At 42.8% G+C, this 16,294-nt stretch overlaps 1 protein-coding gene across 1 annotated transcript in view; it reads right to left on the reverse strand.

Annotated features, from left to right (window-relative positions):
- The window catches only part of GALNT13 (polypeptide N-acetylgalactosaminyltransferase 13), a 362,438-nt gene that overhangs the window by 22,288 nt on the left and 323,856 nt on the right, over positions 1 to 16,294 (reverse strand). The window contains exon 11 of the mRNA XM_050969250.1: positions 16,151 to 16,285. Coding sequence (XP_050825207.1) covers positions 16,151 to 16,285 — 135 coding nt within the window. The remainder of the gene's footprint in view (positions 1 to 16,150; positions 16,286 to 16,294) is intronic.

Here is a 16,294-nt window from a genome sequence, read left to right on the forward strand (position 1 = left end):
CAGCACTCTCTGATAACAGTCATTTGGTGAACCTGATTCTCTCTCACCTGCCTTCAAACCCAGGTAAAGCTGCAGAGTGATTTAGGGAGACGGATGATTTAGACCAGTCGTTCTCAAACATCTGTACTGGTAACCCCTTTCACATAGCAAGCCTCTGAGTGCAACCCCCCTGTCATAAACAGATAGCTAAGGGTTAATGTCTCTTTCACCTGAAAAAAAAAAGTAACCTGAAGCACCTGACCAGAGGACCAATCAGGAAACAGGATTTTTTCAACTCTGGGTGGAGGGAAGTTTGTGTGTGAGTCCTTTGTTCTTGTTCTTCTGCCTGTATGCTCTCTCGGCTATGAGGGGATTTCTATTTCTTGCTTTCTAATCTTCTGTTTCCCAGTTGTAAGTACAGAGGATCAGCTAGTGATTTATATGTTTTTTTGTATTTACATGTCTACAGTTGCTGGAGTGCTTTGAATTGTATTCTTTTTGAATAAGGCTGTTTATTCAATATTCTTTTAAGCAATTGACCCTGTATTTGTCACCTGAATACAGAGAGACCATTTTTATGTATTTTTCTTTCTTTTTATATAAAGCTTTCTTTTAAGACCTGTTGGAGTTTTTCTTTAGTGGGGAACTCTACGGAATTGAGTCTGCAGCTCACCAGGGAATTGGTGGGAGGAAGAAGTCAGGGGGAAATCTGTGTGTGTTAGATTTACTAGCCTGACTTTGCATTCCCTCTGGGTGATGAGGGAAGTGCTTGTGTTTCCCAGCTGGAAACGGGGGAGGGTGGAATCCCTCTGCTTAGATTCACGGAGGTTGCTTCTGTGTATCTCTCCAGGAACACCTGGAGGGGGGAAGGGAAAAGGTTTATTTCCCTTTGTTGTGAGACTCAAGGGATTTGGGTCTTGGGGTCCCCAGGGAAGGTTTATTGTGGGGACCAGAGTGCCCAAAAACACTCTAATTTTTTGGGTGGTGGCAGCTTTACCAGGTCCAAGCTGGTAACTAAGCTTGGAGGTTTTCATGCTAACCCCCATATTTTGGACGCTAAGGTCCAAATCTGGAACTAGGTCATGATATGGTGTGCAGCGTAGTGGGAAAGATAGAATCCAGAAGCCAGTAGGAATATTATATTTTTCTTTTCTCTGCTAGGGGCTGTTAAGCAGAAACAGTTTGGGTTTAAAAGGAACCAGAGAGAATTTTTTTTTCTGCTCTCTCTGGCAGTTGTGGCTTGCATATTAAGCAAGAAACCATTAAGGAGCTGTTACGGGTCTTTTGTCACACAATAGCACTCCCATTAGGAGTCAAATACCAGCACTATATACATGCAAATAATGTGGTTTTTCTGGTTTACTTTACATTGAAAACATTAGCTAGAGAAAGAAAGGGAAAAAGGCACTGTTGCTAGGCAGACCCCAGGAGGCAACAGAGCCTGCTGTTCAGAAGATAAACACCGTAGGGCACCCCAACACAAGAAAACAGGAACCATGCCTACCAAAACAAAAATGGAGGCCAAAGAACAAATCAAAGAAGCTGAACACAGGCGAGAACTGGAAAAAAGACTACAAGAGATGGAGCTGAGAGAAAGAGAAAGAGAGGCAGCCTACAAAAGAGAGCAAGAAGCCAAAGATGCAGACCACCAAAAACAGCTGGAACTCCAGAGGGAAGCCCACCGACAGGCCGTGGAATTAGAAAAGGCTAAGCAAAACACAGCCAACCCTAACAACCCTGCACCAATGATTGTTCCACAGCACAGGAAATTTCCCACCTACAAGGCAGGTGGTGACACCGAGGCCTTCTTGGAAAATTTTGAAAGAGCCTGTCTTGGGTACCGCATCCCTGAAGACCAGTACATGGTAGAATTGAGGCCACAGCTCAGTGGACCTTTAGCAGAGGTGGCAGCTGAAATGCCTAAGGAGAACATGAACGACTATAAACTTTTTCAAACCAAGGCCAGATACAGAATGGGGATCACCCCGGATCATGGCCGTTGGCGTTTCAGAACCCAAAAGTGGAAACCAGATGTGTCATTTCCCAAACACGCCTACTACGTTGGGAAAAATTATGAGGCCTGGATATCAGGACACAATGTTAAAACCTTGGAAGAACTGCACCTCCTCATACAAATGGAGCAGTTCTTGGATGGTGTTCCTGACGACATCACACGGTACATACAAGATGGAAAACCCAAAAATCTCGCTGAGGCGGGGGAGATTGGAGCCAGATGGATGGAAGTGGCAGAAAGCAAGAAAGCTACGGTCAAGGGGAACGAATACCCCAGGGGGCACACCGACCATAAACCCTACAACCGAGGACAGCCAAAGACCCCACATACAACCCAAGTAAAGCCACAGACGCCCTATTCTTCCACCTCACCAGTGTCCAGTAACTCACCTCGACCCAGTGACCCATCAGATGGAAGATGCTTTAAGTGTAATGAACTGGGACATATCAAGGCCAACTGTCCAAAGAACGCCATCCGAGTGCAGTTCATTACACCACCATCACCCAAAAGATCCCCAGGCCTGGATGCCTCTCAAATACCCTTGGAGCGGAGGGAAAATTTGAGAGTGAGCGGAAAGAAGGTTACTGCGTGGAGAGACACGGGAGCACAAGTGTCAGCTATCCACCAATCCTTCATAGACCCCAAATTCATCAACCCAAAGGCTCAAGTGACAATTTACCCCTTCATGTCACAAGCTGTAGACTTGCCTACAGCTGAACTGCCTGTCCAGTACAAAGGCTGGTCAGGAATGTGGACTTTTGCAGTCTATGACAATTATCCTATCCCCATGCTACTGGGGGAAGACTTGGCCAACCAGGTGAAGCGAGCCAAGAGAGTGGGAATGGTTACATGTAGCCAAACCAGGCAAGCTTCCAGACCCATTCCTGTTCCTGAGCCATCCACAGACTCCCCATCTGTATTACCAGAGACCCAGACAGAGGTAGTGGACCCGGATTCCATGCCTACCACTGAAACAGCCACAGCACCTCCAGTCCCAGGCCCGGAACTGGAACAGCAACCAGCACCAGCAATTGCAACCACATCTTCTAACTCAACGTCAGAGGGCACCAGCGAGCCAGAACTGGCAGAAGCAACATACAGCCATACCCAAAAGGTTCAGCCCGAGCCTGAAATACCCTCAGGTGCACCAGCGGAGAGCGGTTCACCAGCAACGGAAACAACCCCATCACCTACATCGCTTCCAGAGGGACCAAGCCTAAGTCCACAGTCTGAGGAAGAACTGGTGACCCCAGCCTCAAGGGAACAGTTCCAGACTGAGCAGGAAGCAGATGACAGCCTTCAGAAAGCTTGGGCGGCGGCACGGATCATCCCTCCGCCTCTCAGCTCTTCTAATCGATCCCAGTTTGTTATAGACCAAGGACTTTTATACAAGGAGATTCTTTCTGGTGGACACCGGGAAGAATGGCAGCCGCAAAAACAGTTGGTGGTTCCAACTAAGTACCGGGGGAAGCTCTTAAGCTTAGCCCATGATCATCCCAGTGGCCATGCTGGGGTGAACAGAACCAAGGACCGGTTGGGGAAGTCCTTCCACTGGGAGGGGATGGGCAAGGACGTTGCCAAGTATGTCCGGTCTTGTGAGGTATGCCAAAGAGTGGGAAAGCCTCAAGACCAGGTCAAGGCCCCTCTCCAGCCACTCCCCATAATTGAGGTCCCATTTCAGCGAGTAGCTGTGGATATTCTGGGTCCTTTCCCAAAAAAGACACCCAGAGGAAAGCAGTACGTACTGACTTTCGTGGACTTTGCTACCCGATGGCCGGAAGCAGTAGCTCTAGGCAACACCAGGGCTAACACTGTGTGCCTGGCCCTAACAGACATCTTTGCCAGGGTAGGTTGGCCCTCCGACATCCTTGCAGATTCAGGATCTAATTTCCTGGCAGGGACCATGGAAAAACTGTGGGAAACTCATGGGGTGAACCACTTGGTTGCCACCCCGTACCACCATCAAACCAATGGCCTGGTGGAAAGGTTTAATGGAACTTCGGGGGCCATGATACATAAATTCGTCAACGAATACTCCAATAATTGGGACCTAGTGTTGCAGCAGTTGCTGTTTGCCTACAGGGCTGTACCACATCCCAGTTTAGGGTTTTCACCGTTTGAACTTGTGTATGGTCACGAGGTTAAGGGACCATTACAGTTGGTGAAGCAGCAATGGGAGGGGTTTACGCCTTCCCCAGTAACTAACATTCTGGACTTTGTAAGCAACCTACAAAACACCCTCCGACACTCCTTAGCCCTTGCTAAAGAGAACCTAAAGGATGCTCAGGAAGAGCAAAAGGCCTGGTATGACAGACATGCCAGAGAACGTTCCTTCAAGGAAGGAGACCAGGTTATGGTCTTAAAGGTGCAACAGGCCCATAAGATGGAAGCATCATGGGAAGGGCCATTCACGGTCCAAGAGCGCCTGGGAACTGTGAACTACCTCATAGCATTTCCCAATTCCTCACTAAAGCCCAGAGTGTACCATGTTAATTCTCTCAAGCCTTTCTATTCCAGAGACTTACAGGTTTGTCAGTTTACAGTTCAGGGAGATGATGCTGAGTGGCCTGACGGTGTCTACTACGAAGGGAAAAAAGACGGTGGCGTGGAAGAGGTGAACCTCTCAACCACCCTGGAACATCTGCAGCGGCGACAAATCAAGGAGCTGTGCACTAGCTTCGCCCCATTGTTCTCAGCCACCCCAGGACGGACTGAACGGGCATACCACTCCATTGACACAGGTAATGCTCACCCCATTAGAACCCCACCCTACTGGGTGTCTCCTCATGCCCAAGCTGCTATAGAACAGGAGATCCAGAACATGCTACAGATGGGTATAATCCGCTCATCTACCAGTGCATGGGCATCTCCAGTGGTTCTGGTACCCAAACCAGATGGGGAAATACGCTTTTGTGTGGACTACCGTAAGCTAAATGCGGTAACTCGTCCGGACAACTATCCAATGCCACGCACCGATGAGCTATTGGAGAAGTTGGGACGTGCCCAGTTCATCTCTACAATAGACTTAACCAAGGGGTACTGGCAAGTACCGCTAGATGAACCTGCCAAGGAGAGGTTAGCATTCGTCACCCATGCAGGGGTGTATGAATTTAATGTCCTTCCTTTCGGCCTTCGAAATGCACCCGCCACCTTCCAGAGGCTGGTAGATGGTCTACTAGCAGGACTGGGAGAATATGCAGTTGCCTACCTTGATGATGTGGCCATTTTTTCGGACTCCTGGCCCGAACACCTACTACACCTGGAAAAGGTCTTTGAGCGCATCAGGCAGGCCGGACTAACTGTTAAGGCCAAAAAGTGTCAAATAGGCCAAAACAGAGTGACTTACCTGGGGCACCAGGTGGGTCGAGGAACCATAAACCCCCTACAGGCCAAGGTGGATGCTATCCAAAAGTGGCCTGTCCCAAGGTCAAAGAAACAGGTCCAATCCTTCTTAGGCTTGGCCGGGTACTACAGGCGATTTGTACCACACTACAGCCAAATCGCTGCCCCACTGACCGACCTGACCAAAAAGACCCAGCCAAATGCAGTTAACTGGACGGATGAGTGTCAAAAGGCCTTTACCCAACTTAAGGCAACGCTCATGTCTGACCCTGTGCTCAGGGGCCCGGATTTTGACAAGCCATTCCTAGTAACCACGGATGCATCTGAGCGTGGTATAGGAGCAGTACTCATGCAGGAAGCAACGGATCACAACTTCCATCCTGTCGTGTTTCTCAGCAAGAAACTGTCTGAGAGGGAAAGTCACTGGTCAGTCAGTGAAAAGGAATGCTATGCCATTGTGTATGCCCTGGAAAAGCTACGCCCATATGTTTGGGGACGGCGGTTCCAGCTACAAACTGACCATGCTGTACTAAAGTGGCTTCACACTGCCAAGGAGAACAACAAGAAACTTCTTTGTTGGAGTTTAGCTCTCCAAGATTTTGATTTTGAAATTCAGCACATCTCAGGAGCTTCTAACAAAGTAGCTGATGCACTCTCCCATGAGAGTTTCCCAGAATCTAGTAGTTAAAAAGTGTTCTTAAAATGTACAAGTCTGTTAGTTATATACTTAGTGGTATATGTAAAGGTGCATGTGTTGTATTAATCTGTTTATTTTAAAGTTCTAGAAGGAAATCGCCGCCAGTGAGCTTCCCCACTGTCTGCAATTTGGGGGGCGTGTCATAAACAGATAGCTAAGGGTTAATGTCTCTTTCACCTGAAAAAAAAAGTAACCTGAAGCACCTGACCAGAGGACCAATCAGGAAACAGGATTTTTTCAACTCTGGGTGGAGGGAAGTTTGTGTGTGAGTCCTTTGTTCTTGTTCTTCTGCCTGTATGCTCTCTCGGCTATAAGGGGATTTCTATTTCTTGCTTTCTAATCTTCTGTTTCCCAGTTGTAAGTACAAAGGATCAGCTAGTGATTTATATGTTTTTTTTTGTATTTACATGTCTATAGTTGGAGTGCTTTGAATTGTATTCTTTTTGAATAAGGCTGTTTATTCAATATTCTTTTAAGCAATTGACCCTGTATTTGTCACCTGAATACAGAGAGACCATTTTTATGTATTTTTCTTTCTTTTTATATAAAGCTTTCTTTTAAGACCTGTTGGAGTTTTTCTTTAGTGGGGAACTCTAGGGAATTGAGTCTGCAGCTCACCAGGGAATTGGTGGGAGGAAGAAGTCAGGGGGAAATCTGTGTGTGTTAGATTTACTAGCCTGACTTTGCATTCCCTCTGGGTGAAGAGGGAAGTGCTTGTGTTTCCCGGCTGGAAACGGGGGAGGGTGGAATCCCTCTGCTTAGATTCACGGAGGTTGCTTCTGTGTATCTCTCCAGGAACACCTGGAGGGGAGAAGGGAAAAGGTTTATTTCCCTTTGTTGTGAGACTCAAGGGATTTGGGTCTTGGGGTCCCCAGGGAAGGTTTTTTGTGGGGACCAGAATGCCCCAAAACACTCTAATTTTTTGGGTGGTGGCAGCTTTACCAGGTCCAAGCTGGTAACTAAGCTTGGAGGTTTTCATGCTAACCCCCATATTTTGGACGCTAAGGTCCAAATCTGGAACTAGGTTATGATACCCCCTGACAAATTAAAAACACTTTTTTATAGATTTAACACCATTATAAATGCTGGCTGCAAAGTGGGGTTTGGGATGGAGGCTGACAGCTCACGACCCCACCATGTAGTAACCTTGCGACCCCATGAAGGGTCCCGACCCCCCAGTTTGAGAACCCCTGATTCAGACATTGTGGGCTTTAGAGAAGACATTTCAATGAGCTAAGCAGTGGTTTAGTGTTGATGGTGCCAAAAATTGGGATTTAGACACAGGCAGATAGAGAATCCACAGTGCTGAACTCCAAGTGAGCTCTGTGCTCTCATTCTGTGATTAACTGATTATAAGTGCAAATCTTCCCACAAACATGGAGGTGCCCATTGTAGCTGAATCTGCACTGGTCTGCTGTTCAAAGTGGGGGTAGGGGAAGGGTAGGATTCCAGGAGTGATGTGTGGGGCTTGCATGGCATAGAGCTCACCTCTCCTTAGGACCTCTTTGCACAGACAAGAAGACTGAGTGGAAGATCCACTGTTACCTGGGACACCAAAAGCTACTGAAGCAGCATGGGTGCAGCAACAACCCAAGAAGACTCTGCAGCTGCCCTGTGCCATAGGAGAAGGCTTCTCTTCACCACCACAGAAGAGAGCAGTGGGCAGGCCAGTACTCACACTAGGTGCTGCTGCCTAGAATTTGGACTACAACCCACTCATCATTGGCCTACGGTGGGACGAGGCGTAGCAATATTGATTTACTAGTACAATTTAGAAGTATTTTGGATGAGAAAGTCTGACCTAGTGGTGGGTTATGGTAAGTTGAGATTTCGAGAAGTTTTATAGAAGCATCCAAGGCATATAATCAGTCATTGCTGCAGGCTTTTGATTTGTTCTTCAGTAGATGATCTGCTGGGTACAAGGTGTTGAGCACGACAAAAATTCATGATGAAACACCAGTGTCTCACAAGACTTGGCTCAGCCTCTTGGCTCTGGTATGTGGGTTGGCCAATCATTTCAAAGTATTTATCAAAGACCTACACAGAATAGAACAGCTGTATGGTCTACTGAGTGAGACCAACACAAAAATGGGCAGCTCTGATATTCCCTGTCTGGGAATATTGTTCAACTCTGCAACCTTTTAAAGCTTCTTCAACACCTTTTACATCATCTTCAAGGACTAGGAGGCTGCCCACTGTAGGTATGAAACACTCTGACCAGAGGCTGACACCAAAGCATGGATCACATCTATGTTTGCCCTTAGTCTAAGACCTTGCAAAGAGTTATTGTTCTTCTCTCTGAGGGATGTCTTGCAGTCACATTCTGGAGCTGCTGAATACAAACATGCAGAAAGAAAAATATATAGAGAAATATAGACAGCAAGTTGACAGTTATCCACAAGGAAATTTTATTGGGGTAAGGTTACACTAAGAAAAACAAAAATGAAGAATTAGAACAGTGATTTACAATGTTCCCCCAAAAAAGTGGAAACTGTGCCCCAGAGAGGAAGGGGAAGAGGAAGAGTTGAATAAAAAAAGTTTCTGCACATGCAGACTAAGACAGTTTCTCAGCCATCTGCGGATAAAATGGTGCAGATGAGCGAAGTAGTAGCTGACTGTTATGCTTCTTTAGCAAGCAGTCAAACTCTTGAGCTAGGAGCCTTTCAGATCCCAATCACACATAGTACACATACATCCAAGAATTGGGGCGTAATATGTAATACTTCCCTGAAGTATTTGTATTGATGTTCTACAGGAGACAGAGAGACATATGTTCTCCACCAAGCTATGTTTAGATAACAATTTTATCCTCAACGATTTATATGTTAAGCCTAAAGGGCCGTACTCTTTTCTTGCAGCATTACACACAAACAAATAATAGATATTGCATACAATCATACATGTAGGTTTTTGGCTACAGTTTTTATTCAATATTCTAATATTGGGATTTGGAAAATGCGTAGTAAGGAAGTTTCTCAAAGCATGAAAGTACCCACTATGATGATATAAATCTAACTCCCAATGCTCATGAAATAATTGGCCTTTGGCTCAGGACATAATGCCCATCATAGTTACCTTTTTCCAGCTTGTAGCACAAAATCATGCACTATTGCTTAATAATATTTCTTTACTAAACACATGCAATACAACATGTAGTACTAGGGGGCCCAATCCTCCCCACAGATATCTAGGCTGGGGAGAGAATATTCAATTTAAAATGTACCAAAACCCACTCCCATAAGGCATAGAGGAGATTGAGAAGAGAACTATGTCCAGAATTGCAAAGAATCACATAACCTGACAGATATTGCAATGCTTTCTATAAATTAGAGTCCATGTAACAAATTATGTAAAAAAATCTATTCCTCTATTTAATGTAACTCATTGTGTTTTACATGTAAAAACAGATGGCAAAACAAAGCAGTTTTCACAGAGTTCTCATATAAAACTGATCATGAAGCAAGGTGAATATTTCTTTTTTATTAGCGCCACCTAATGGTTGATTTTGTTTTTATAAGTAGTTTATAAGTTCTTGCATTATGGACCTTTTATGTTAAATCCCTTTAAATAGAAAAAGATAGCATTTTTAAAAGCAAGTGATGGTATTTTCTGTAGCATGAAAGATATAGATAGAGAATGAGCTAGAGAATTTATATATATATATAATCATTAATAGATTCAAAATAGTTTTCCAAGGAATTGTATAGGGTGTTATAAATCCAATATTTTTCTAGCCTTACTCCAAAAAAGAAAAAAATCCAATTTGGCACTTGTTAAAGCTGAGAAGAAAGTCACAGGCAATGCTCCCTTGACTGTAGCTAATCAGATTAAGAACCAGATTCTGATCTCAGATCTGCAGAAATGTATCACTCAGTAACCTGTTCAATCAGCTACTGCTGGCTATTCATATACTAGTAGGGCGATCAGGATTAGAGCAATTGTCTACCTCTCTGAGATTGATTTGGGGAATAAAATATTTGCTGTGAAATAAAATCTGTTTACAAAAGAGGTGAGGTTAGGTGACGGAGGATAGATTTAGAAACTTCCATGGCACACTGGATTATCAATATTAATGCTAGGCACTATAGGTACCTCACCGAAATCAGTGGGAGTTTTGCCATTGACTTCTATAAAATGGGTAATATGCTCTCAGTCGATGTTGTTCGGATATTAATGAGAAATTCTGAGAATGAGAACATACTAAAAGCAAGTTCCAGGAAATACACAAGTGCCTGGCTACTAAATAGGGGATATGGTCCACTCTTATTCTTTTACATCAAATTGGTACTTATCTGGATCTGAGATGCATGCTGGCCTACTGGCTTCACCCTCATTCTCCTTTCTAGGGTGCTTCTGTTTATTGCATAGCATGCACAAGACTCCAGAGTCCCCTAACACCCATTCTCTGCTGCTTCAGACTCCGTTACATGCAGCACACACCCAGCAGTGAGCAGGTTTTGGACTTTGCACACCCATATAAAGGACCTGAAGTTTGGATCCAATTAATACACATTCGTTAGCTTCTGGCTTTGGATAATTTAAATCGCCTTCAAGAATTCACTAAAGATCCAACCTGGCGGGAGTTAAAATATATGCACAGATTGCAAACACATTTTTTCAATACACCAGTTGGTTTGGATTAACTAGGTCTGACTGTTTATGCACAGGAAAAAGAAAACACATAAAATGATAAAATAGGTCACTGTGAGCATCAGGAAGTTATATCAGAAAATTCCCCAGAGGTTTTGCTCTTCCTAGCTTCAGATTCATTAATGGACAGAGAGCTCCTTTTTAAAAATAACACAATTAAAGTTGATGACAGAAAGTCTGTTTTACCATCCGAGTTGTATTTCAGACTCATCTGAGACACCTCAATCCAAAAGCCAGAAAAACTGACATTTAAAGTAAAGTGATTAATGTCACTGTACTTTAAGAACCATGCACATCAGTGGACCCGGGTTAATACTGATGTGATTTGAATAATACTGCTCCAAACTGCTTGCTATAAGAATGACAACACTGGCCAGACCTGATAAAATCAACATCAATGATGAAAGAGCATCAGCACAGCACAAACCTTTAATTGGTGGGCCTAACCATGAATGCTTGTCTAGCATCTTATTCTGTTTTTTCCCCCAGGCTAATAATTCTCTTTTGTCAGTGAAGGAGTGACCATCTAGTTATATCCCTACTCACTCCTCCTCTCCTGCAGAGGCACTGAATATAATTAAAAAGGACCCTGATACCATGTGGAAGACAGAAAGACATAGCTCTAACCAAAGACCTAGCAAAGATAATAAAGGCATCATCCAGAGGGAATCATTGTAGAACAGTATGAGGCTGAGCATACTTTCTCTACAGTGCTTTTATGCCTGTCCTCTTAGGACATTTAGGACAAGAATCACCATAAATCATGTAAATACTGAGGCCACATGCTAGCACCAGGCTGCTCTCTTGAGTCTGTTACCCAATTTATAAATAGCTGTAAAGGAAATCATCATCCATTTGGATATATCAATTAATATAACTAAGGTGGAGTTACTTAGTGTCATCACATCTTGGGTCTCAGATATTATCCATGTCAGCTCTGTGCGTGAACAGCCTCCAAAATGTAGCTAAATAGTGATCTGATTAGAGATCTTTAAATCTTGCTTATATGAACAAAACGATTCCCTCCTAAAGAGGGGACAGCGGGTTTACATTCTGCTGTTATACTATAGAGTATATTTATGACATCAAAAGCCTATGTAAGTTAGACCTCAGCCAAGATCAGTTCTATAGCATTTTTTTCTGTTACTGCTTTAATTGTATGCATTGGACGGCCTATATATTCTTTGCATGCTGCCTTCTAGGGTCTTGGATTAGAAAAAAAATTTGTGGCAGAAAATTAAGTTCACACTTTCTGGTGAATTTCACTCTGCAAAACTGAAATTTGCTATTACATTTTTAAGAACCTTCCCCTGGAAAGATTTTTAGTAAATTTGTGCACTGATCCTCCAAGATTCTCTGCAAAGGCAGATGTCTAGATCTGTGTGAAGTAGGCTTACCACCTGGCTGGTTTTTCATGGATTTGCGTGAAAAATAATTTCATCTGCCTTTTTTTTAACATGGGTAAATTGTTAAAAGTTTCTGTGTCCACCTAAAGATGCTAACATGTTGCCATTAAAAAAAAAATTGCTGGAAACAGCAAAAGCAAACAGCAAATACAAATTCAAGAAATAGACTCATTGGGTTTTCTTTACATATAAAGTTCCAAAACATTCACATTCAAGCATATAATTAAAACACAGAATCAATGCAGTTTGGGAAAAAAATAATTTCTGTGACAGATATAAACAGAGCATCTTGGAGAAACACAACCAAGATAAGAAAACGATGTTATCAAACTTATCTATGTGTGTTTCTGTACAGATACTATAAGTGTCTGCTCCAGGGGTGGGAGGGGAGGGCTAGGAGTTGCAGAGCTGCCCTGTGGTTAAGGTTGTAGAGGGCTTGCCTTGTGGGGGGAGGATGCCAGTTATTTTGCATTTGAAAGATGGTAACCGTAGTGTGAAGCCTCATTTACTTCAATGGGGCTCCACAGAGACTAGGTATTCTGCACATGGGAACAGCTGCAGGACTGGAGCCTTTATTCGCTATTAGAGTTGGTCACAATTTGTCCAACTGCAACATTTCAAAATTGAAAAAGAAAGGGAGAAATGTTAATCAAGTTTTCATGATCCCCTTCATTTTTTGACTAATTATAAAGCTGATCAACACTTTCCAAATTTGATAATATTTCTACCATGAATTAGGGTCTGCTGCTGAGCCTGGCACGTGCCGCTGAACATCCTGATCAGCCAGACTCTCCGATTGGCTGGAGGGGCATCACCAGGACTGCTCTTAAGCCCAGCAGCAGCACTAGGCCAGTGGCTGCTCAACGGTTATGTCTGCAACAGTGATTGCTCCTGTGACTGCCTTGCTTCCTACCTTCTTGCAGGCCTGCTCCTGCCTTCTTCCTGGCCTGCTCCAACTCTACTCCCTTGGATGGGACTCTGACGCTTGGTTCTGACTGTTGGTCCCTGACTCTGAACCACTAGGCTTGACCACCTAGTTCATGCCAATTTCAAATTTCAAAACAAAACAAAATTTTGAAACAAATTTCAATAAATTTCTTTTTATTAACCAGCTCTATTTGCTGTTTTGTTAAAAACCAGGAAATATTCAGTAATATATTAACACTGAGATCCAACCCAACTTACTCTATTTTGTATTGAAATAAAAACAGCATCACAATCTGGCCCCGAGTCACCAAACTTCTGAGAGCTGAGCTCCCCCTTCAGGAAAATGAAACCAAGTGAGTCTCGCTCCACTACATCCTCACAAAGTTTTAAAGACCTAGTCATCTTAATTTTGCTTCCCCACAGCTAGTATTTCACACTCCCCCACAGCGGACATGTCCCACGCTCTGGGAAGGCATTATATTGTCATAATTCTTCCCAGATCTGGACCTTAGCATCCAAAATATGGGTGTTAGCATGAAAACCTCCAAGCTTAGTTGCCAGCTTGGACCTGGTATTGTTACCATCAGCTAGGAATTATACAGTGCCTAGCTCACTGTGGTCTCCCCTAAACCTTCCCTGGGGGACCCCCAGACTCAGATGCTTTGAGTCTTACAACAAAGGGAAATAACCCCCTCCTCTTGTTTCCTTGTTACTTCCTCCCAGGCTCCCCTCCCTGGACGACCCTAGGAGATTCCCTGCTTCCAGTCCTTGAAACACAAGTACCGAGAGATCTAATCTCTCTTCCCCCTCACCCAGAGGGTATGCAAAGTCAGGCTTAGTAAATCTAACACAAAGAGATTTTCCCCCTGACTTCTTCCTCCCACCAATTCCCTGGTGAGCTGCAGACTAAATTCCCTGGAGTCCCCACTAAAGAAAAACTCCAACAGGTCTTAAAAAGAAAGCTTTATATAAAAAGAATGAAAAAGGACATTGAAAATAGTCTCTGTATTAAGGTGATAATATACAGGGTCAATTGCTTAAAAGAAAAATGAATAAACAGCCTTATCCAAAAAGAATACAATTTAACACATTCCAGCAACTACACACATGTAAATACAAAAAAAACAATATAAACCTATTGTCTTACTATCCTTGTACTTACAACTTGGAAACAGAAGATTAGAAAGCCTGGAGATAGAAAAACTCTCTCTCAGAGCTGAGAGGGTCACCGAACCAAGACAAAGAACAAAGAACTCACACCCAAAACTTCCCTCCACCCAGATCTGAAAAAGTCTTGTTTCCTGATTGGTCCTCTGGTCAGGTGTTTGGTTCCCTGTGTTAACCCTTTACAGGTAAAAGAACATTAACCCTTAGCTATCTGTTTATGACATATATATTGCAAGTAGAGTACCGCAGATGAAGAGGAGCAATATGGTTTCAGAAGAGTTCTTCTGGGTACAGTTAGAGTTTTAGCAAGGAAATAGCATTAAACACAGGCACTTCTAGTTTGCTGTGAAAGATTTAATAAGTTTATACATAGAATAGTTCCAAATTTTTGCATTCATTTCAAAGCAATAAACTTTACCCATTTTCACTTCAGTTTTACAAGTGTATGTGCAATGTCTTGCATATAATCTATAAGAATTTCAGAGATGAGACTTTAGATTTTTAGTAAAATCTACGACATTTTCTAATCTCAGGTACGTTATTGATGCATTTCTCTATATAGTGGTGTAACTAATAGCAGAATCTAGCTATAAGACTTTATTGTATTGCATATCTTCTGCTACACGAGAGTTAAAGCATTCTTGAAATATGGAACAAAAACTCACCGCTTAACAGTTTTGGGAATGAGATGACATTGGAAACTATAAATTGCTTGAAGCACTGTGCACATCTATTGCCCAACAGAGCAACTGATCCAAATATAAATGACCATTTACAATTTGAAGTCCCGTAAATTGCACAGATGAGTGTTAGATTAACTCTTACCGCAAGCAGCTGATGTTTACAAAAGGTACGCCAAACAGCAGACTATGCTGGAAAAAATTAACACTAAGGACCTGATTGTGCAAGATATAGAGCAGGGATCGGCAACCTTTCAGAAGTGCTGTGCCCTGTCTTCATTTATTCACTCTAATTTACGGTTCCGCGTTCCAGTCGTACATTTTAACGTTTTTTAGAAGGTCTCTTTCTAGAAGTCTATAATATATAACTAAACTATTGTTGTATGTAAAGAAATTAAGTTTTAAAAATGTTTAGAAACTTCATTTAAAATTAAATTAAAATGCAGAGCCCCCTGGACCAGTGGTCAGGACCCAGGAAATGTGAGTGCCACTGAAAATCAGCTTGCATGCCGCCTTTGGCACGCGTGCCATAGGTTGCCTACCCCTGATATAGAGCTTCCTCAGTTCCCATTGCTTTGAAGCTGCTCAGGACTTCGCAGAACTGAGCCCTTCATGCGTTTCATCCACATGATGGGACTGATCCTGTGAGACGCTCAGCACTTTTTCAACTCCAGCTGACTTCAATATGAATTGAAGATGCCCAGAATCTCTCAATCTGTTGCCTACAATGGGACTACTCAGAATGTGTAAAGTTAAATGTGTGTCATTTTTTTTCAAGATCAGAGTCTTGTAAAGAAAATATCACAGTGTTTCTGTCATTAAAATACATATCCAAGCATTTTCCATTTAAGAGCTGGTAGAAAAACCCGTAAAAATTTCAAAATTTTACTGTGTTTTTAAATATTTAACATTTCAATGAACTTTTTTGAAAATCAAAAAATTGCATTGTGCTCTATAACCATAGAAAAATTAAAGTCAATTTTCATCTTTTTTTTTTTGTGGTTTGGGATGAAAAATTGAAAATTGAAAACTTTTCAACCAGCTGTATTCCTTTAGCACTTTGCATCCCTGACCTGGCAGGACACAATCACATCATGATATAAGTCTGATAAAGTAGTTCCACCATCAGCTATCACACTTACAAATTATCTTCTGTCACAAACAACTGACAAAAATATACTTATTGCATCTCTGTGTCAAGTAATCCAACTGAAATTAAAATGAGTAATAGTGGATATGAACCACTGGACCTGTATTTTTCTGCTCTAATTATTAAATAATTATATACCTCAGCATCATACTCCCAGAGCTGATTTCCTCTCATATGATGGCACTTCAACATGATCACAGGACCATTGAGTCTAGAAACATCCAAGCATAAATCATCTGTGCGGATCTCTTTATCAGCAGTAAAAGAAAATACCTGAAAACA

Source organism: Gopherus flavomarginatus, chromosome 10, assembly GCF_025201925.1.
Source record: "Gopherus flavomarginatus isolate rGopFla2 chromosome 10, rGopFla2.mat.asm, whole genome shotgun sequence".
NCBI classification, from domain to species: domain Eukaryota; kingdom Metazoa; phylum Chordata; order Testudines; family Testudinidae; genus Gopherus; species Gopherus flavomarginatus.